The following is a 23,067-nucleotide window of genomic DNA, read 5'->3' as shown; positions in this document are numbered from 1 at the left end:
CGCCCTCAGCCACCAGCCCGCGCCGCGCGCACTCCGCACCTTAGTATTTTACTTCAGCACTGCGCCTCCTCTGAGTCTCGGTATGCTTTTCTCTTTCCTCCTAGTTGTAGAACTTCCACTCAGCCAGCCTTCCTGTGGTTCTGGGTGATGTCCGTTCCGTCTTTTAGTTGTATTTTTGAAGTGGTTGTTCGAGGCAGCAAACTCTGGCGTTAACCTATGCCGCCATCTTGGTTCTTCTCTCGTGATCATGACTTTTTAAAACTAAGACTTATTTAGAAGGAAGGTTTAAAATGGATAGGTAAGATCTTGGTTTCTAATATTATTTGCTTGAAATTTAATTGCATTGTAAACAGATGTTGATTCTTACTTTATTTGTGGGATTCCTTCAATTTCTCTTTGTGGTCAAATTATTAAAAACTAGAGGCCTGATACTCAAAACTCATGCAAGAAGCTCGGCCCTCACAGCCCCAGCTTTGTCCGGAAGGTCATCCAGAAGGACGTCTGGAAGGTCATTTGGCTGTCAGGTCTAATTAGCATATTACACTTTTATTATTATAAATTAGTTTTATGAATATTCTGTGAGCACTACTGAAAAAATGTATGTTTGTATGCAGGAAATAGAGTTGGACGTATCAGGGTAATTGGTAATTGTAATATTCAGATCCTCTAAAGCAGTGCGATTCAAAGCTTGGGTCTTTCTTTCTTACCTGTCCAGGACATGAGAGTAAGCATTTAGAAATTTTAGAGCCATTTGACAGAGCAAACAAAGTTGGTTGGATCTAAAATAAAATATTCAGGTTTATATTATATGTCTCTTTTATCCTAGTTTCTTATAATTCACTTTTATTGTATTTTACAATGGTAGTGGTCCATGATTAAGTGGAGAGTCAAAAACAAGACAAAACTGGTCCTTCACCACAGAAAGTTTGAGAAATATGGCTCTAAACTCCTACTTATTTTGGTCAACTTGATTTATCAAGGATCTTTTATTCACTCTTTACTCACCATCCAGAGGACACATCGAGCCTCTCTCCCACTTTTTACCTACCTTCCTCCCTCCCACACATGCGCGTGCGCATGAGAGAGAGAGAGAGAGAGAGAGAGAGAGAGAGAGAAAACTCCCAGGAAAAGGGACACTTGGAGAGATTGAGGATTTGGGGCAAAGAGGGCTATCAGAGGCAGTCTCTCTCCAAGAACAGCTACTGTTACTTTCGAAGACTTTCACAGTCCCAGTACCAACCCTATTACAAGAGGATCATGGTTATATCTACTGAATCGTTTGATCCCCACAAAGAGCTGAAATGTAACAAGGGTAAGTGAGAAAACTGGAGCCTGGGGTTGCTATTTATCCTGCTCTTCTGGGAAAAATGAAATGAGCAAGTCATATGTGACTAGCCAACTTGCATTTGACTGAAAGTAACAAATGAACAAACAAAAACTCACAGATACAGACAACAATATGTTGCTTACCAGAGGGAAGTGGGGTGGGGATTTAGTAAAGGGTAAAAGGGGCCAAATATATGGTGATGGAAGATTTGACTTTGGGTTGTGGGCACAGAATGCAATATACAGATGATGTATCATAGAACTGTACACTTGAAACCGATATAATCTTATTAACCAATGTCACTCTGATAAATTTAATTAAAATAAATGCATTTATGGAAAGAGAAAAAATTAACATTTCAAAACATTATGCACACATAAAGAAATTTAATAAAAGGCTAGGGGGAAAGGTAACAACCAGACACTTAGCCTTCTTCACAATCCTATAACTAAGTTCAGACAAGCTGTTCAAGATGAAGTAGGTGGTCAGCACCTGGGGTAATACTGGTTTAGGATTAATTAACCATCTCTTTTCCAAATACATTTTTCATCTGAATGGTATAATGTAATCTAATTTATAAGCTCTCTGCTAAAAGGGTGTCTCGCTTTCCATTCTATAACCTGAGAGAGAAAAATGAATACTTGAATTTAAAGCAGACTAATTCTTTTAAATGTTGTGCTTTAAAGAATGAAGAAATTTGCCGAAACCGGTTTGGCTCAGTGGATAGAGCGTCGGCCTGCGGACTGAAAGGTCCCAGGTTCGATTCCAGTCAAGGGCATGTACCTGGGTTGCGGGCACATCCCCAATAGGAGATGTGCAGGAGGCAGCTGATCGATGTTTCTCTCTCATCGATGTTTCTAACTCTCTATCTCTCTCCCTTCCTCTCTGTAAAAAGTCAATAAAATATATTAAAAAAAAAAGAATGAAGAAATTAACTGTTATACATTCACAGAGAAATTTAAGCAAATATAAATATTTTTCTTTCCTTCAGGTTTTTTTCTCTCTAAACTCTCCATGACTCTCATTAGCCTGTTCTTGACAGTGTCCATATCAAATAACTTATCAAATTTATTTTACAGTCCCTGCACTTTTTAAAAACATTCGTGATATTCTAAATTCTTACCATCGTGTTTCAGAGATGAATTATGAAAAAAGTCTTTACCTTTGCAATGACTAAAATAAGAAAGGGATTTTCATTAAAAGCTATGTGAGATTTCACAGTTTTTATTAGAATGACATTGAAATTTATTGAAGTTGAAGGCAATAGTGTAACATTTTAGGCACATCTGTCTCCAAGATGAGTTACTGGCTGACTTTGAAATCTGATAACTGTTCTGCTGAGTCACTGTAATCTACTGCAGCCCTTGGCACATGCATTTTGCTTTCAGTCCTTGATATGGGCCTGGCCAACCGGGGGTGCTTCTTGGATGGAGCCATTCAATATTTTTATACTGCTGATGCAGAGTGATTCGGTAGACTGCTTTCAAAACACTTTTATAAAGCTGATTATATTTCTTGCTTTCTCACTCACTTTTTAAATTTTTTTTGCATAAAGTCTGAATTTTAAAAATCAGTCTTTTGTATATATCAAGAATCTTAAATTTTCACAGCTTCTGACATGGGAATTCCATTTCTGGGAATTCATACAGAGAATATAAACCTAAATCCGAATCAGAGTATCATATAGAAACATGATTATAGCAGCATTATTTACATTTGAAATAATGTAAACATTAAAACATTTGAAATGTCTTAAATGTCCACTAAGAGAGAAGTAGTTGAGAAAGCTTGGCTATTAAAAAATGTTTACAAGACCATATAAATGTTATTTCTGGAGCCTATTACTTATAAGAGAAAAAAGGCCATAGAATACATAGAATTGACTACACAATCTATATTTTAAAATATCATGTACATAATAAAAATGCTAGAGGAAAATAAAAGAAACATTATTGATATTGTCTTTAAGTAGTGAAACTATGATTGGATTTTTGTTTGTTTGTTTTTTCACCCCTGCATTAGAGGATAGGACTTTAAAATTTTCCTGAGGATTCCAGGGAAATGAAAGTTTCTGATTTTGGGGGGTGATAACTGGTAAAGATAGTGTCTTTTCATGGCAAACATAATAAATACATGAAAGTATGTTGTTGAGACCATGACAGGAAACAACCTTAGGATGAAGCAGACATAAAATAAAGAGCAGCAGCAAAAGAAACCAGGTCTTGGTGACATCACTGAAACACTAGATCCAGTCTCACCTGAAACCCTGTTGACTACTGGATTTTTAAATTATGGGAACAAATAAATTCTCTTTATTATTTATGCCATTTTGAATAGAGTTTTAGGTTACTTACAATGACAAGGGTGCCAATTGAAACTCTGAGTTATTCTCTTCTTGCTTGATAAAAGGAATGTATATTATTATAGTAAAATTAGCAAACTCTTTACTGACACCAGTTTGTAAAATAAATGCAGCACAATTCCTTCGTGGAGGGCAGTGCTTTGATGCTGACTTTGGGTAGAAGCAGAGCCATCCATCTATTATCATCAAGATATACCAATTAGACCTAAAGAACTCAGATCTGCTTGCTTCTCTCCATCCTCTTGACCCTTATTTTCCTTTAGGCCACCTCCATCTCTCACTTGGACCACTATCATGCCTCTAATCTATTCCCCACACCACATCCAGGGTACTTTTTCTTTAAAAAAATATTTTTATTGATTTCAGAGAGGAAGGAAGAGGGAGAGAGAGATAGAAACATCAGTGATGACAGAGAATCATTGATCAGCTACCTCCTGCATGCTCCTTACTGGGTATCAAGCCTGCAACCCAGGGCATGTGCCCTTGACCAGAATCGAGCCCTGTCTGCAGGCTAACACTCTATCCACTGAGCCAAACCAGCTAGTGCCAGGATACTTTTTCCAAAGCATAAATCAAATCCTATCTCTGTCCTGCTCAAGACCTTTCTGTGCTCTCCATTATTCTTAGGACCAAGTTCAAACTCCTTAACATGACCCTGTTTGATGGAGCCCACACATCCTGTTCCTCCCCCTGCCTCTCTACATCCAGCCACTCTGGCCTTCTGTCTGGCCCTCAAACAGGAAGCCCCAGTCCAGGATGGACTGGAAGTTTCTTCCCTCCCATCCTTCCTGGCTGGCTTTTCCTCACCTTTCAGGTCTCAGCATTCATATCACTTTCCCTGGGAAGCCTTTTCTGACACCCCTCCTTGTGCTTCTTTGGCAGGCACTCTCTCCCACCACGCTGGAGTCCTATCATGTGACATTGCAATTGCCTAACTCTTACTTGACTGGAAGCTCAGTGAAGGCAGGTCCACCCTTCTCACACTCATGCCCCACCTATAACACAGTATACAATTATTGTTCTATAAGCACTTGTTGAATGAGTTAATTAATTAGAAAATTATTCATATGGTAAACCCAATGCATAATGCCACATATATATGAATGCAAAAAATTATGTAGTGTGTGTGTGTGTGTGTGTGTGTGTGTGTAAGTGTGTCTAATCCAGAATGTTATTTTTTGGTATTATAGCACATTTAATTGAAAATGGTTCCAGTTTAAGCAAGTTAAAAACAATTCATTTGTGTTTTCATTTCATGAATCACAGAAACTGTGCCAATTTTCTAATCAAACTGCTGTAACTCTGTTACGTGAGATGGTGTGGGGGAGAAGGCTTTAAAAATAGCTGACCGGATATCCCTCTCGGTGGCTTGGGTTATGTAAAAGTATTTTGTGTTAAGCCAATGTCTCACAATGGATCGCTGAGCTTTGAAAAGGCTATTTGGGATCCGTTTTTCAGTGTTGAATATCTGCTTATAAACAGAATCAGACAAAAAAAAATCTCCTAGAGAAAAAGGTACAATGTCCAAATAGTTACCACTTTCTAACTTCAGGCACCTCCAAAAAACCCAATGTTAATACTGAAATTTATTTTTAAAGTCCTTTAATAACTTAGAACGAAGCCAAGATTTCTATAAAGAAAGGTTGTTATATTTGGGCCTAAAATACTTTTCTATTAGAGAACAATAAGATAATATCTGGTATTACTAATATTTACTTTAATTTTTGAAAATAAATAATTTGGGGACATTTTTCCCATAAGACTCCATAAAGGCAAAATAATAGGGATTGTTGTTTGAGAGTTTATGATGGACCACAGCATTGTGCACAGTGAGTCCATTGACCTGTGGACCAATCAGATTCTCTCTGGAGTTGGAACTTAAATGCCTGGTGGTGATAGTGGAAGCCCAGACCAACAGAGAGATGCAGAAGAGACACATTCTGGCAGGAGAAGATGTCAATGAGCAGAAACCATGAGGATGTAGAAGCTGAGCAAGCAGAAACCATGAGACATAGCACACACACAGGGCAGAGGGTAAGGTGGTTGGTTGGCTGGGTCAGAAATGAAAGAAGCAGAAACTTCTACAGAATTTCTATAATTCCTGCTGTTGAAGGGACAATGAGTTACTTTGGTCATTAAAGCTGCATATTCCTAAAATAATTTCCATTATCCATGAGACCGGAATCAAGATTTAGATTCCTGTTTCTCTTATTGCTAAATGTGTATACTTATGGAAAACTTGATTTCTTGAGATACTGGGAGAATCTCTGTTCCCCGTCGAAAAAGGCTCATCCAGGTATATATGTCTAAACCAGCATGCATACTCATTTAGGTAGTACACAGCTCTCCCCTGCTGCCATTCTTTGCCCTTGTCATGGCCACACCATTCAAAGCCCATATTTGCAAAAGCCCAGATTTTCAGTTTCATCCCTGGTAAATCTGATTTAGTGCAGAGTGAACACCATCATTTTCTCATCCTCATGCTCATCCTCCTCCCAATTTTCTCATTTTGCAGAAGAATCCATTCAGCAAATCAGTACATATTTAAAAGGTCCCTGATTCAGGAAGATGAACAATTACTCTCTTACTCTGAGTAAGGTACTCTGACCTTTACAGATATGTCATCTTGATCACAAGGATAGGAGACATTTATTCTATGCACCTGGAATTTCACCACGTGTACTGAAAACATCTGGAAAATGTCTGATAAGTGAGGAGACCATCAATCAATAAGAGGGGGTTGTTCCAAGTAGTTTTGAACTTATTGTTCCAGGTAGAATTTTCCATGTCATTGACAAGCATCTAAGTTTATGATATTGTCAAGGACTAAATTTTCTTTACATTTCAACTCTATATTCCTAGTATTGATGTACCATTTAATTTTCCTGCTAAGTGTGTTTAAGATAAAGTAAGTACTTAAATATACAGTCGATTCTTAAATATTTATTTCTTGATGGGTTCAAAATTTCTTTTAAAGCAGTAAGTTAACAATATAGTTTGTTTTTTGGGGCACATGTTTACCTGGAGCTTTTTCTAGGATGCATTTGTTATTTATAGTAAGTTATAGTTCTATTGACTACCAAACGCTAGCTTTTATGCCCATCCAAGTTAATTGCATTTTTCTTTAACCTTCACACAATAAAGTCTAATTATTATGTGACTTATTGCTATATATATTCATATGTGTATTTCACATTGTCCAACACTAAACTGAATAATTCACATAAATATGTGGCACAGTGAATACATAAGGTCAGTATCAATATGATTCTTACAAGTTGTTACGAAGGAGACTTAAAAAGGGAATCTTTCATATTCTTCACATGTGTCCTGAGCAAGGGCATTTCATCTTATAGAATACCTCTGAAAAACTGATGATCTATACTTTTCCCCATGGCATGCCAGTCCTAGTAAAATCTACAAATAAGGAGTCTACTTGCCTCCTTAATATAACCCAACTCAAGATCCTCCTAAGCTGACAACAGAGAGAGAACCTCCTTGTGAGAACTGGCTGGATTTTGTAGCTTTGATTTGGATCAACATAATTCAAATTCCCCTTGGGAGGTCTCTCACTATTAGCTGCTACCTATGCTAGCCTTTTCTCAGAAGAGCAGATGCATTGATGCCACAATTAACACTGGCCTTGGGGAAGACAGGTCACTATTGCATTCTCCTCTTACTTCCTAGTAGGGCAGCTGAGACAGTGGTATCATCATAATTATGAGTGATGGGCGATCATCATCAACCAAACTCACCATCAAAAGAGCTAGCATTGTTTGACTTCTTCAATGTACAGTCCACTCCGTTTTTGTCAGAGCTCTTCCTGCCCAATGCTGGGTAGACTCTCTGGGTGACAGGCTGTCTCTAACATCTGGGAACTCTTCCAGGGACCCACAGGTCTGGAACTCCAGGCCCAGAGAGTGAGGCCCAGAAAGAGGCAGACATCCCCCCTGTTCCATCCTTCTGATGCAGTGTTTCTACAGGAGAGCTCCAAGGACCACTTGCACCAGAATCATGTGACAAGTGCAGGTTCCTAGGCCACACCATGAGGATTTTGCCAGGAAATCTGCATTTTAAAATAATCTCCACAAAAGACTGTTTTGCAGACTAAAGTCTGAGAACTACTGACCCAAGGCTTTCCTTCTGAATTACAGTTCTCTTTCAACCTCTTCCCTGATTCCTGACAGGGAACATTCATCCAATTAGCCATGGGTTGGGCCTCACCTCCAGGTCTCAACAGGACTAAATATTTATAAAAGATTAAAATAGCAATGTGGTGGTTGGAGTGGGGAAAACTGGTGCACTGTATAACAAATAAAATAAAATACACATCCCTTTTATCTTTGAAGATGGATACACTACCTTAAACCCACATTTTACATTATTTTTCCAGTAGTAATGACTGCTTTACCTTACATTCAAGAGCAAGAAAAAATGTAAAATTGTTCTTTTCTTCAGACGGCTAAAAGCTAATCAGTTCCTATGGAGATTTTTTCTGATTTTTGTGTAGTTACAGTACACACTAACTACCTGGGGTGATTGCCGAGAGCCCTGTGGCAGATCACCTGAAGCCATCCATTCTTCATTTAATCAGTAATAAACTAAACCTTGTACTTGGCCAGAAACTTAAAAAATTTTTTTTTAACAACTTGGTTGACTGAATTCACTCCTAAATAAAAGAATTCAACCTAATGTCAAAAGTCCAAGAGGCAGCTATGCAAAGTGAGGATCAAGAATGTGTACACAAGTTTTAGAGAGAATTTTTCCAAAATGTGCATAATGGGAAAAAAAGATTAGACTTTTTGTATACTTAAGATGCTCTGTTTGGTTAGGTTGATTCTGGGTTTGAACTTTAAACATGCTCAAAATTAAGTTACTTAGAGCAGTTAAAAAATTATTTCTGGTGGAGGAGAAAAGGCAGACCTTAAAAAGTGAAAGGGCATATTTAATGAAAACAGACTTGGAAATGAATACCAAAATACAGCAGTACAGCAAAACATTTAAGTCCCTCTTGGCAAACACATGCAAGGACCATAACTTCTCAAGCGGCATGGATGAGCAAGGCAGAGGGCTGAAACCAAGCTGGCAAGCCAGGATACCACAATGAATGTCTAAGTCAAGTAGCTATTCCAAATCCCATCTTTTGAGTAGGGATAATATTCAATGTTTATCATGTATTTTATAAGATTGATTTAGTTAATCTTGAATTTACCTGGTCTGGTACTCATGCTAGATGTATATAAAGCATAAAATGTCTCATAATTTGATGATAAGCAATGATTAATCAGTAATTCAGTTCTCACATGCCCCAGTCCATCTGGGTAACTGCCAGGTCAGTTTCCTAGCAAAAGCGTACCCATGAACGCTGGTTGGTGCAAATTGTTGCTCCTGAAGGTAACTCTCTCCTCACATGTTAATATCAGAGGATCCTTAGCTGGGGTAGAAGGCTGCTGACCCACCAGTTCTGCTGGCTAGACTGTTGTCTGGATTCCTGAATCCTTGCCAGGGTTCTTTGGTGGCAAGCAACAGAAATTACTTATGCTAACTGAATGATAAAAGAGGAATTTGTTGGAATAGGGTAGCACACAGAAGTTGAAGAAAAGTTAAATAAACAGGCCTCAGAAGAGTTCAGCCTCTGGGCTCTTGTGAGGATCAAGGTATAAAAACTAACGGAGAATGTTCCAGGCATGCTGTCAGGATGGATAAGATCCTTGCCCTTTCAGTTGTAGATTCAAATTCCTGGAGAGGGCACTTGAATGGTTCAGTGTAGGTTATGTGCCCAACCCTTGGCTAAGCGACACTGTGAGGGGAAGAAAGTTTTCTCAGGTACAATCAACATGGTAACACCAGAGGAGAAAAGGAGAGTGGTCAGGAAAAAAGAGCAGACATCCACTGCCCCATTTTCTGGTATCACCTGCTTTCTATCTGCCTGCCTGCCTGTTGACCTTGTCTTTTCTTATTTTGAGTCCTTCTGGCCAAGTTTGATAACCACTAAGTTTGAGTCAGTCTTCTCTTTGGTTTGACCTAAAGTCTGAAGTCAAATACATTTCCAATGAGCCCTCTGATTTGCATTCCCCTTATTGTCATCTACTACTTGGCTCTGGCCACTGGTTGGAACATTCAGATGTTCCTGGGCCACCAGTTTCTCAGAAATTCTCCAGATTCATCCTGTCCTTATGCTGGTTACTGTTATCCTAGGCTCTTTTGTCCAAAATGCTTAATTTTACCAGAACAATTCAAGATATTTATCTATATACTTCCAAAATTTTGCAAAATGACACAGCAAACAATCAAACAAACAGATCCACTCTACTTCCTTTGGAAATGCATAGCCCTTAGAAATCTATTTACTTAGAAATTACTTTCCATATGTTCCAAAGTCAAATCTTTAAAAAATCCAATGTTAGTGAATGCAGTGTCATTAGGAACAATTCTAATTGAATTCATGTGTATTCCTGTTGATAAATTGAAGTTAAAAAAATAAAACATATACTTTGTGAAATAATTAGAAACTAATTTTTAGAAATGTGTAGATCAATTGCTCTCAGTATGCAACAAAAGATTGTAAAGTAAACTGAAAGACGTCTGACCACTGAGGTCTAGTAGGTAAAATCCGAATGATGATTTGGTCAAGTACTGCCGAATATCACTGCTGATCACCATGAACACTTACTGAGTTACTAATGCAACAGGCAAAGTTTTAAGCATTTATAGACATTATCATGTTTAACCATCAACATATCTATAAACCTATAGGTTCATATTATTGTCCCCATTTTACAGAGAAGGAAAACAAAGCTCAACCACTTAGCTAGGGTCACGTAGCTAGTTCTTAGTGGAGTGAGTTATATAATGGTTGACTTTCTAGCATCTCAAACAAGTTTGGGCTTGTTAACATTTTTTACATGAGAAAAGAGTCCTCAGATTAAAACAGATGAGAAATGATGGATTCAGAGTTCAGGAAGGTATTATGATTTGAATCAGCAGTCCCTTAACTTTATTTGAATGCATAGCTATGCACATTTATATTTCCCCAGATGGTCCCAGAGATAGACTGTTGGTGATCACCTTTTGGGGGTCTTGGTTAACTACAGTGGTTCTGATGAACATGATCATCTTCAATTTGCTTATAGAGTTAGAAGCTACCATTCCAATTTTAGAAACAAAAAAGCGCTGTCCTTCTTCATAGTGAATAAACAGACAAATTCTAGGCCAATAAAAGCTTACAATAACAACAACAAAGAACCCACTGTATTTAGACCAATTCAGTGATTTATCCAAATGACAGAGCATAGCAGTTTCACATGTAAAAACAAGTCTGGCTTCAGTGAGGTTTTTCTGACTGCTACTTTCTGAAGGTGAACTTTATTAAAATAGATTGCCAGGTAAATCATTTACAGTATGCTAGTGGGTGGATGTTCAGTGTAATTGACATTATTCTTCTGTTTTGACTTCAGTAACTGTTAGACACATTGCATTCATGTTAACTTGCTTAAGTGAAAAGTATTTGAATCTTATATGCGATGGTTCAAGAGGGGTCTGATTTATATTTTGTTTTAGGTGAAGGTGAAGGTGAAAATTCTCAATATTTTCCTCTTTTACAAAATTGTGGGTCTTAAAGTTTTTTCTTTATTTCAATTCTTGATTTTTTTTCTGCACTCCATTTGCTTCCAAGATCATAAAGCGGCCATTATATAAGATACTGAGATTATAATGGATTACAGAGTTTATCAAGTTTACTGTTTGACTTGACATTAATTTAATTCAATTTTAATTTAGATGCATGGTTTAAGCCATATCAGCCTTCAAGAAACCTAGAAGAAGTCCAAGAGATCCGAGGCCCAAATGTCACCTGCTGGGAGGACCTAAAAATGGGCGAGAGAAGCATGAGGAGATAGGGTAGATGAAGAGGTGCTGGGAGAGAGAAATGTCGCTCTTTGGCATGTTGATTGGAAATGGGCCATTTCTCCGAATGCTGGGAATGATCTAAAACCACTGAGATGCCCTATGGTGATGGCTGAGGGGGTCTTTGGATTTACCTGATTTCTGACTTACAGCTGAGGGTGAGGCTGAAGGGTCACTGAGAAATGGTGGGCTGATTAAGGTGAGAGTCTTTATAATTGTCTAATGCTAGGCTGACTCCAGGTCTCTAATGAGAAAAATAACTGCTAAGCCCTTGTATAAAAAATTTATACTGGTTTATCTAATAATAAGACTCCTACTACTATAGGAGTCTTACAAAAAGATATGTGGGCAAGAATTCATCCTAGCTTTGTTTATAATATCAAAAATTCAGGTGAAAGAATCCTATACATGGTATATCAACATGATGGGATAGGGTGCATTTGATTCTAAAAGGTATTTAACTATGTGAGAAAGAAAGTAATAACCATATAATGTCAAAAAAGGAAGATACAAAATTCTATATGATCTCACTTTATACAAATATAACACAATATTAACACTGTCTATTCTAGGTTTTTATATTAGTAGTACTATTTTTATACTTATCTATAGATCTCGAATGTTCACAGATGGGCATATATTACTTTTATTGTTAGAAAAAAAGATCAACATAGAAAAAATATCTTTGCTCAATCTGATAACTAGTTCTAGAGACTTCATCTTGAAGCTTCCCAAGGAGTCAGCCTCTGTCTAAAGGATATTCCAAGGGTTTCCTTAGCCCAGTGCGTTGCACTTAAGGAGCTCAGTGAATGGGCACCAAGTGAATTTACACTTTCTACCCTGTTGCAGCTGATTACATATTAATGGAATTTGAGGGAGGCTGTATGCCAAAGCTGGTTACATGGCTTCTCTTTTAAATACATGCCAAAAAGCCTATATTTTAAAGCTAAAAAAAGAAATAATTTATTATCATTAAATGTTACCCAAGATTATCTCCATAATTAACAGGTATTTTCATTGAAGTGTTTGGAAAGTAACCATAAAAGTGATGAAATCACTGGTTGAGTTGTAGCATCATTATTCACATGGGATGGTGCAAAGTAAATAAGACAGTTCATTTTTTTAATGGGGACAGTGCTGAGGGAGGATGGCATTTCTGCTGATGTTTCTAAATAATGTTATTAGAAAATACCAGCAGCAAAGAATGCACTGAATAATATTTTTGAAAATATAAAAACTCCTTAATACATTCCAGGAAGTTGATACTAGGTCACAAAAATAACAGGAGAATTAAATGCATATAAGAAACATATTTGGACTATTGCTTTTCTGACATTGAAACTCATTCCTGTCTCAATACAACTTGGCATTTGTAGAACACTTTCCTGTGTGCAAAATGTGTTCAAGTGCATTATTTCTGGAGATAGGAGGGGTAGGTTTTATCAACCACATCTTATAACAGAGGAAATGGAGAGTCATGGAATTCAAGTGACCTGCCCCAAACTATCCCTGCACAGGATGAGGGGTCTTACTGCTGCCATGCGCGGCTTCTCTTAGATGGCAGGGTGCCTCAGATGCCCTTGCCTGCATGACTGCTCGCCTGGGATGTGGGGATACTGCTTGTTCAGGTCTTCTGAGGTCTGAATGCTCCGTCTATGAAAGGCCTGAGCAGGTCACAGTGACTACAAAACTCTGACCAGTTTTACGGGCACAGCCTCAGGCACATGCAGTGTTTGATTGATCAGTTCTTGGTCCTCCACTCCAACTGCATCCATAGCAATTAGCACTGGTATCTATACAGGCATTTAGTCTGGCTTCCAATTGGTAGGGACCTTATCTTATGAGATTTCAGATACAGCACTGTTCTTAGTTTTATCACTTTTTGGAAGGGCTTGTGGAATCTGCAAAATAAGGAGAATCCAGCCCTGTTATTAAAAGCTGACCCAGGCTCCAGCTGGGGCAGAGGCTGAGAGAAGGTAAAAGTACCATCAGCAACTCTACATGCTGCTTTCTGCCCGTTCCAACAAATCTAAGTACTTTAAAGATAAACTATGTTTTAAAGTCACTGGAATCTTACTTTCTGACTCCATTACCCTTACACATTTGGTTCATCTAAACCCTGCATGTTTGATGTTTTTACTGATCTTTGTTCTTTCTTCTCAATTGCACTTAAGTTTTGCTTTCCCAAACTTGCCTGGTCCCAGCATGTGTAATTTCATTATTACTGTCTGTGCACTTATATAAACCTCTCACTTGGTGGCATTCTCTGTGGCAGCAGGAAGGAACATTGGTTTAATCTACCTTTGTCCCAGCATCTAGCTGAATGAATAAGTAAAGCCTTCAATATTTCATCTGAAAAATAGAATTTTCTTTTTAGGCTTATGCCAAAGGGTTCAAGAATCTATTAATTCTTTATTGAATTTTAGTTTTGGTATTTAATAAAATGTTGGCCTCATTCCATGAACATTCATTGAGGACCAGTAGTACCAGTGTGATGCCAAGAGCTGGACCCAGAAGGGTGGGTAAGGCATGACACCCATCTTCAAGGAGATCAGTAGGAGAAATCCCTAGAAACAAGTTAAACTCTTTCTAGATTGCAGAAACAAATAATACTTCAGTAAATAAAATCATTTCATTGATGCTTTGAATATAAAGGATAATAGTGTCAAGAATCATTCTTTCGCTTTAGCCGGCTTGGTTCAGTGGATAGAGTGTCAACCTGCAGACTGAAGGGTTGCAGGTTTGATTCCAGTCAAGGGCATATGCCTGGGTTGCGGGCTCGATCCCCAGTAGGGGGCATGCAGGAAGCAGCCAATCAATGATTCTCTTCCCTAGAAACAAGTTAAACTCTTTCTAGATTGCAGAAACAAATAATACTTCAGTAAATAAAATCATTTCATTGATGCTTTGAATATAAAGGATAATAGTGTCAAGAATCATTCTTTCGCTTTAGCCGGCTTGGTTCAGTGGATAGAGTGTCAACCTGCAGACTGAAGGGTTGCAGGTTTGATTCCAGTCAAGGGCATATGCCTGGGTTGCGGGCTCGATCCCCAGTAGGGGGCATGCAGGAAGCAGCCAATCAATGATTCTCTCTCATCATTGATGTTTCTATCTCCTCTCCCTTCCTCTGATATCAATAAAAATATATTTTTTAAAAATAATCATTCTTTCTCGATAACCAAAGCATTTTAAAAATCAGTCTTATCTCAAATATTGCTAAGTTAGTTAAATGATGAATAAAGTGGCATCTGACACTCCCCTTAGATTATCTGGGAAGTTTTTGGTAGGGAAGAGCTCTACCAAAGAGCTCTAATAACCAGAACTCCCAATTCTAAACCCACTTCCTGTGCTAACTTGATAAATGCCCTTGGATCAGACTCTCATCTATAAATCAGGAATGCTATTACCTTGACATTGTACTCAAGAATGCATAAAATCAGACAGTTGATAAATCATCTACATATAAAATTATTTAAAATATGATTTTGTAAATGTTTATCTTCAAGGAGCTCCATTGTAGCATTATTTCTCAATAATTACAGATAACCAAAATATTAAATAGAAGGGCATTAATAAGTTATGGTACAAACCTACAATGAAATATACTCTGTAGACCAGTGGTTCCCAAACTTATTTGGCCTACCGCCCCCTTTCCAGAAAAAATATTACTCAGCCCCTGAAAATTAATTTTTTTTAAATTTTAAAAAATATTACTCAGCCCCTGGAAATTAATTTTTTAAAAATTTTAATAGCAGTTACTCATCGCCCCCAAATGCACCTGTGGCCATCACCACCCCCCCTGGATCACTGCAGCGCCCACCGGGGAGCGGTAGCACCCATTTTGGGAATCACTGCTGTAGACATTTACAAATGATATCTGAAATAGTTAATGACTCAAAAATTTTACCAGTCAATTATTAGGTGAAAAAAAAAGTAGAATTAAAAAAAAAAAGTCTAGTCTGGCTGGTGTGGTTCAGTGGTTGAGCATGAACCCATGAGCCAGAAGGTCACAGTTCAATTCCTGGTCAGGGCACATGACAACGTTGCGGGCACAGTCCCCAGTGTGGGGCATGCAGGAGGTAGCTGATAGATGATTCTCACTCATAATTGATGTTTCTATCTTTCCCTCTCCCTTCCTCTCTCTGAAATCAATAAAAACATACAAAAATATTTTTTAAAAAGTCTAGAAGGGGATACACCAAAATGTTACCAGTAAACATCTACAGTGTCATGATTATAGACAGTTTTTATTTTTATATTTCTTTTTGTACTTTTAAACATGTTCTAAACTTTGTACAGCACATAAAACTTGTTTAAAAGCCAGCATGTGAACTCTTCAGCTTTCCCAATATCACATATAAATAAACAACAGAAACCTATCCTGTCACGTGGTGAAACTCAAAAATGAGTTGTCTTGGGTCTTTCCAGACATACTTTGTCCTTTGATTCTCAGGGAAAACACTGAAGCTTTCTCAACTTTCCATTTGCAGAACTTTTTCCTTGAGAAGTTCAAGTAACAACAAAATATCCTGGTGGGGAAAAAAATCCAGTGACCTGACTGTTTTGTCTACATAATGATGAATCTCCCAAGGTTTCTAAATACACTTGAACTCATTTTTAAACAGTGGAATCACTGCTCCAAGACCAATTTGGAGAGACAATCTAATGAACAAACATTGATCTTAAAGTTTAAAGATGGAAAATTCCTAACTTGTCCGAAACTACTGTCAGAAAAGTAAAAGATTTTATATGGTTATGTTTTTTAGTTTTTGTTTTTGGTCTTGTTTTTTAATCCTCACCTGAGGATATTTTTCCATTGATTTTTTGAGAGAGTGGAAGAGAGAGGGAAAGACAGAGAAAAATATTGATGTGAGAGAAACACATTGATTGGTTGCTTCCTGCATGAACTCTGACCAGGGCCCCGGCCGGGGAGGAGCCTGCAACCCAGGTACATGTCCTTGACTGGAATTAAACCTAGGACCCTTCAGTCTGCAGGCTGATGCTTTATCCACTGAGCCAAACTGGCTAGAGCGTATGGTTATGTTTTAAATAGTTCTGAGAATTCCACTTTTTAAAAACCACTAATTCATCGCAATAATTATTACTAAAATGCTGAGAATATCAAATACTCTTTAAACATATGTGTGTGCATTTATAGGACACATATCTTAGCTTAGGTGTGTACACATAAATTGAACCAGGAACTGGATTTTTTAACCTTCCTTAGTGTGTACATGAATGATCATCAAATTAAGAGCACTGAATCAATGAACAGGGACATATTGAGCAACTGCTATGTTGATCTAGACCAGCGGTTCTCAACCTGTGGGTTGTGACCCCTTTGGCGGTCGAACAACCCTTTCACAGGGGTCGCCTAAGACCATCCTGCATATCAGATATTTACATTATGATTCATATCAGATATTTACATTACGATCCATAACAGTAGCAACATTACAGTTATGAAGTAGCAACGAAAATAATTTTATGGTTGGGTCACAACATGAGGAACTGTATTTAAAGGGCCAGAGGGTTGAGAACCACTGAACTAGACTGATTCCCCTTCTTTCCTCTCTTTCTGACTTGCAAGACATAGCCAAAGAGAAACCAGCATGACTTGTCTCCTGTTTTGTCACTTGTCGTTTACGTAAGTTGAATTCCGAAGGAGAGAACAAATCTTTAAAACTGGAGTCATCACAGTCCCGAGTGCCATCCCATTGAAGGACCCTCCAGACTGCTTATGGAGGCTGGCACTGTTCTCAGACAACAGTGTGCCCACAAACGCCTGTGGAGCTGGTTAAAATGCAGATTCCCACTGTGGAGGTTTGAGGTGGGCCCACGTGACATTCTGCCTTCCTAACCAGCATGGGGTTGGGTGGGGGTGGGGTGGGGCTGGTGTTGCTGGTTCTTTGAGTGAGGAGCTCTTCACCTCCTTCCAGCAGGTCCTTAACTGGTTTCACCCTTCCCTGGCTTAGAGCCCCTTCAGGCCCTGGCCTACATTGGCTGCGACAAGGGCTCTTCAGGTGCAGCATCAACTTCCTGCCCTGGGCCTCACAGCCACATTCAGCAAATTAAGACCTGTCTAGTCTAAATGAGGTTGAGGAGAGAATGACAGAGACACATCAACAGGAATGAAAGAAGAATGTTTTCATCACACCACTTGAGAAGTGGGCCCATTACCAAGTCACAGTGTGAATTCATTACTCATCCAGTACTAATGTCTTGTGAATAGCTCTTTATGTTACAATATTAATTTGTTCAGTGCAAACATTAAGATTATACGATGTTCAGCCACATGCAGTCTTGTGGACTGATTTCACCTTATGCAGTGAGCAATTTTCCATCCTCCATGAGCACAACCACCCTGACCCCACCCCCTTGGGGTACCCTGATTCCCTGCTTCCCTTTCCTCACTCCACCTCTAGCAAAATACTCAGCATATACATTCCCTTTGTGGTGAGTAAATTAACTCAACTTTTTCTCTTTCTTTTTACAAAAAAACCTTCTGTTAGTCTGGTTTTATTCTTTGACAACCCAGGAGCCATAAAATTGGAAGTGTCTAGCCTCTCTCCGCCATGGAGAGACCCTGACCTGGCCACATTCTTCAATGCTTCCCAAGGCTGTCTCCATGTAAGGGCTTACTTAGCCTGTGAGCCAGTTCCTTAGAGAGCTGTTCCCAACCACCTCTAGCTATGGTAGAATCTCACCTTCTCCGTCACCATATCCCATTCTATCCTGGCAGGCACCACGATCTAGTTGCACATTTGTTTGCTGGGCTGTTGTCTCTCTGCCCTATTCTGCTAGACTCCTAACCATGGCCAGGGATGCAGACTGTCTAGTTTTTCAGTGAATCCCCAACACCTGGCCACATGTCTAAGTCTCTGTCCCATTCTCTCCGTCCTGCTTTTTATAGTAATAATCAAATAATTATAGCTAGAATATAAAAGCTGGCTACTTACTTTGTACCAGGCATTGTATTGAATACTTTATCTACAATACATAAAGTACCACCACTTTCAGATAACAAAAATATGGCTCTTTCAGGAGGTAACTGGTTTAAGGTAACACTGAACCTGCTACCTGGCTGAACTCTAGTGATACCTAGTTTATAGTTGAACAAGAAAGGTGAGGTGTGCCATATTGGTTTTTAGTAATACATCGCTCCTTATCTACATTCATTTCTCCAAGTGTTTGCTGTTTTGGTAATGTTTCTTTAATTCTTTATGCACATAACTTCCTCATACTTTGATAGTGGGGCAATATAATTGAATATATACAAATGGTAATGTGTATAGCTTTAAGCATTTGTAGCCAGGGCCAACCATCTTAACTTTTTGGAGAAAAAGTTGTACAGATATTTAGGCACAACCCATATCGAATGGTTCTAGAGTTTTCTTTTATTATTGAAAATTAAGGTAGATTTTAAAAATCTGAAAATTACAAACAACAGGAGAGAGAATTAAAAATTAAAAGACGGGTATGATTATGTTTCATAGAATGCAGCCTGGAGGGAAGCAGCACCAAAACAAAAGCTCAAAATGCTACAACTTGATCTCAAGTACAACTGGTAATTGGTCTAATCGGGAGTCTGCAAAACCCTCATACTTCATGACAGTTGTTCTGTGGAGAGAATTTCATCCAATGGCTCCTGTCTCCCACTGGGCAAAGATTTGCCCTGTAGGTGTTAATTCCCTACATTTCTAGAGCACAATAAGAAGCCATGAGATAGAATCTACAGGAGCCATCAGGCTGTGTCTGTCTCAAGTCTGTGGCCAAGGTGAAAGCTGGGGAAGTAAGTCCCCACAACCCAGGAGCAAAGTGAGGCCAAGAGGAGCTGAGTAGCATCTGGAAGGGATCTGATATAAGAAGTTAGGAGAACTGGAGGAAAAGGTGAGAAGGTCCAGCATGCATACTAAGAACTCGAGGAGTAGAGTGGGAAAGGAGAAATATAAAAAAGAAATGTCTGACAATTTTCAAGATTTGATGAAAAGTATAGAATCTCAGATTAAATATCCACTGAGTAGGAAATATTAAGAAACACATGTGCACATACATTATAATTTTAATAGCATGATCAAAAATCTTGATCTAATTGATTTACATAGAAATCTATGAAGTCAGAATATTATCTCTACCACAATTCAATAAAAAAGATAACTAGAAAATCCCCATACTTTGGGGTATTAAAAAGAAATAAACATCTAAATAACACATAGGACAAATAAATCAATTAGAAAAGATTTTTAAATTTAGTGATATTAAAATAGTGCTTATGAAAATGTGTGTAGTGCAGTTAAAGCAGTATTTTAGAGGAAACTTTTTAGCCTTAAATGCATTTCAACTATTCAAAGTTGCTTTATTAAAGTTAAAATACAAAATTCAACTGTGTTTTGCTCTATCTTTAATAGTTAGACTATTAAGTTTTGCAAAATATGCTATTTACAGTAGTGATAAAATATGAAATACTTTGGAAGTAAAGAAACAGAAAACCCTAAACCATTGTGAGAAAGTAAATCCCTAAATGAACACACCCATATATGAAAATAGACTCAAATATGAATGAGTGCTTGCTACACATGTTTGCAGATGTAATACTACAAAACAGTGAGGAAAGGAATGGACTGTTCAATAAGTAGTGTTGGGATAATTTGCTACCTCTATGGAGAAGATGAAATCATGTTCTATAAGTAGAAAACAATTCCAGGATTAAAAGTTCTAAATGTAAAAGAGTTAAACTGTAAAACTTTTTTTTTAAAAAAGAGAACATTTTTATAATACCAGGGAAGGAAAGGATTTCTTCAAAAGATGCAAACCACAAAATACTAAGGAAAAAAATGGATAAGTTTGAGATTATAGTAGACAAAAATGTTATACATTAAGGTACCAGTAATTAAATGAGAAGATAAATCGAAGACTGGAATAAAATATTTTCTGCACATTTAAATGGCAAAATTTTATATATATATATATATACACTCTAGAGTTGGCCCTGTGCATTGGTGGATTCAACCAACCTTTGCTGGAAAACAGTATTTTCCATGTGCAGTTGGGAATGAGGAAATACTGTTGTTTTTTGATCCACAGTTGGTTGAATCTGCTGATAGGAAATCCGAGGACGTGAAACCCTGGAATAGGAAGGGCTGTTCCATTTATTAAAAAAAAAAAAAATTAGTGGACTCACAGTTCAAACCCATGGTCAGCTGTGTGCACACTTCGTGGGGGTGGGAGATGGAGTAAAGACTGTGTGTGTGACCTTCTCTATTTATACATTGTTTTTCCTAAAGGGGAGAAATGTGAGAGCAAACAGGTTAAAGCTTATTCATGCCTGCTTACTCTTGAGGACAGATACAATGGTGTCTGTCACATCACTTCTTGTTAGTTTGAAATGTTTCCTAATTCAACCTACATTTTTAAATTTAAAAATTAATTCTGTTGAGAGAGTATCCTCCCTAAATCCAGCTCTTATTCAGCTCCTGGTATTTGCTTGCCATGTTTCTGCCCAGTCTGGACTTTTAGGGCCAAAAGAGGAAAGATAAACTGTTATCTCAAGTTTGACATGTAAAAAATAATATGGGTTCCATGGTTGAGCATTGACCCAGGAACCAAGAGGTCGCTGGTTTGATTCCTGGTCAGGGCACATGCCTGGGTTGCTGGCAGGATCCCCAGTGGGGGGGTGTGCAGCAGGCAGCCAATTGATGACGTCTCTCACCGATGTTTCTATCTCTCTATCCCTCTCTCTTCCGCTCTTTCTAAAAAAAATCAGTAAAAAATAATAATATGGGAATATGACAATATAATTGAAAATTAGTCTAATTAGAGGTTGTATAATCACAGAGCACACTTTTCCTGGCTGATCTTTATACACATGTGATTCCCCTTCTCTTTCTCCACTCCTCTCTAATATATATCTCCTTTTCTTTTTTTTGAGTTTAGAAGGATGTGCAAACCCTGCTCTGGACCTTTCCCCCAAGCCTTCCCATAGCATACATCTCCTTGAGGTTTTTTGCTTGTTGGATTTATCTATTCCTAGATTAAAGCTGGTAGACAATCTACACTGACTTGGATGAGTTTCATCCATTATCCCCAGAAGTACTGAGCTACCAGGGTTGCACATTCCTAGTCTATGCAAAATACATTGGTTAAAACCAGCTCCATGAAGAGATTACATGGATTACAAAACTTATAAAATGTAAAACACTAAATAGCCTAAGTTTTGTAAATCTATAAGAGAAAGGCCAAATAGTTTTGGCATATTCATATTGTGGAAAACTATGCAAGGGGGCAAAAAAGAAAAAAAAGAGATAGATCTATCTTAAATACTGACATGGACAGATTTATAGGTTGCAAAAGGATATTAACATATAACATATAACAAACATATAACATATAACATAATATATACATATAAAATCAATCATATCACTTATGTTAAATGTTTGTGGGTCCACATATGTGCATGTAAATGCATAGGAAACGCTGCGAAAGAAACATGAAGTGGTGAGTGGATACCTTGTTTAGACAGAGGAGGGGCCTATGTATGGAGGTTATCAAGAGCATGTTAGCTTCAGCTGTAATGTTTTAATTTACATTTTAATTTGTATGGAAAGTACTTGGATTACATGTGGCCAAGGGTTCCAAAAATCTTTTTATGGAACATAAATGCACGGGACTATTAATTTCCAATAATAATCTCAGTCATGAAATTTGTAAAACATCTGCTTATGCTTGGAAATGAAACAACTTCATTATTACCCCAAATTATTTTTCCAAATTAAAATTTTTAATATAAAAGTCACAGAAAGAATCTGAAAAGTTGAATTTCATTTTCACAACCTAAAATCAAGTAACTCAACTCTAGGAGCCATAACAGTATTGAGGACACCCAACTTATCTTTAATTGCAAAGAATAAGAAATATGGGCTGGATTTAAATGAATGGGGGATCTTTCCAATTCCTACTGGAAATGAAAGTGACAGGTTGCTTCATTTATACTAACATCAGTTCTATCTCTAAGGTGATGTTCACTTGTCAGTGATGGCATCGGCTTTTCCTGATTATGCGGATTGAACACTGGAGCACAAGCTTTGACAAGGAGGAAACTGAGACCCAGAGAGGTCAGAGGTCAGCGTGAAGTGACATCTAAGGAGCGGCAGGGCCAGGACTCAGGCTCGGGTTTTCACTACCAGCCCTGTGTGCTCTCTGCCAGGACACGCTGCCTGCTCTGATTCACCAACCTGTGAGACACCGCGCGTCTCTGCATCCCGTGTTCTCACGCATTCATCCCTGGTGATCATTGACCTACCGACCCACCTGCTCCCTGGGCATCTCCGCTTGCTCACCGCCCACGCTGCCCGCCTAGGAACCTCCATGGAGCCCGCAGCCACCAGGAAGGGTCTCCAGGACAGCGCCCAGGCGGGTGGAGCGGGCGTGTCCCCAGGGCGGAGGGTGGGAGTTGCAGTGCGGGATGGGGGTG

General features: G+C 38.3%; 1 protein-coding gene across 5 annotated transcripts in view; it reads right to left on the bottom strand.

Moving 5' to 3' along the window:
* The window catches only part of COL4A3 (collagen, type IV, alpha 3 (Goodpasture antigen)), a 130,222-nt gene extending 107,191 nt beyond the window's left edge, over positions 1–23,031 (bottom strand). For 4 of the 5 annotated variants that reach the window (XM_014531045.1, XM_014531043.1, XM_014531044.1 and 1 more), the window contains exon 1: positions 22,905–23,029. In XM_014531045.1, the coding sequence (XP_014386531.1) occupies positions 22,905–22,919 (15 nt within the window). In that variant the 5' untranslated portion in view covers positions 22,920–23,029. Of the gene's footprint in view, positions 1–22,904 lie in introns of all 5 variants that reach the window. The other variant, XM_014531046.1, reaches the window with a different exon arrangement.
* Positions 23,032–23,067: the final 36 nt, after the last annotated feature.

The sequence above is a fragment of the Myotis brandtii genome, unplaced genomic scaffold, assembly GCF_000412655.1.
Source record: "Myotis brandtii unplaced genomic scaffold, ASM41265v1 scaffold79, whole genome shotgun sequence".
Classification (NCBI taxonomy): domain Eukaryota; kingdom Metazoa; phylum Chordata; class Mammalia; order Chiroptera; family Vespertilionidae; genus Myotis; species Myotis brandtii.
This window is presented reverse-complemented; position numbering and strand designations above follow the sequence as displayed.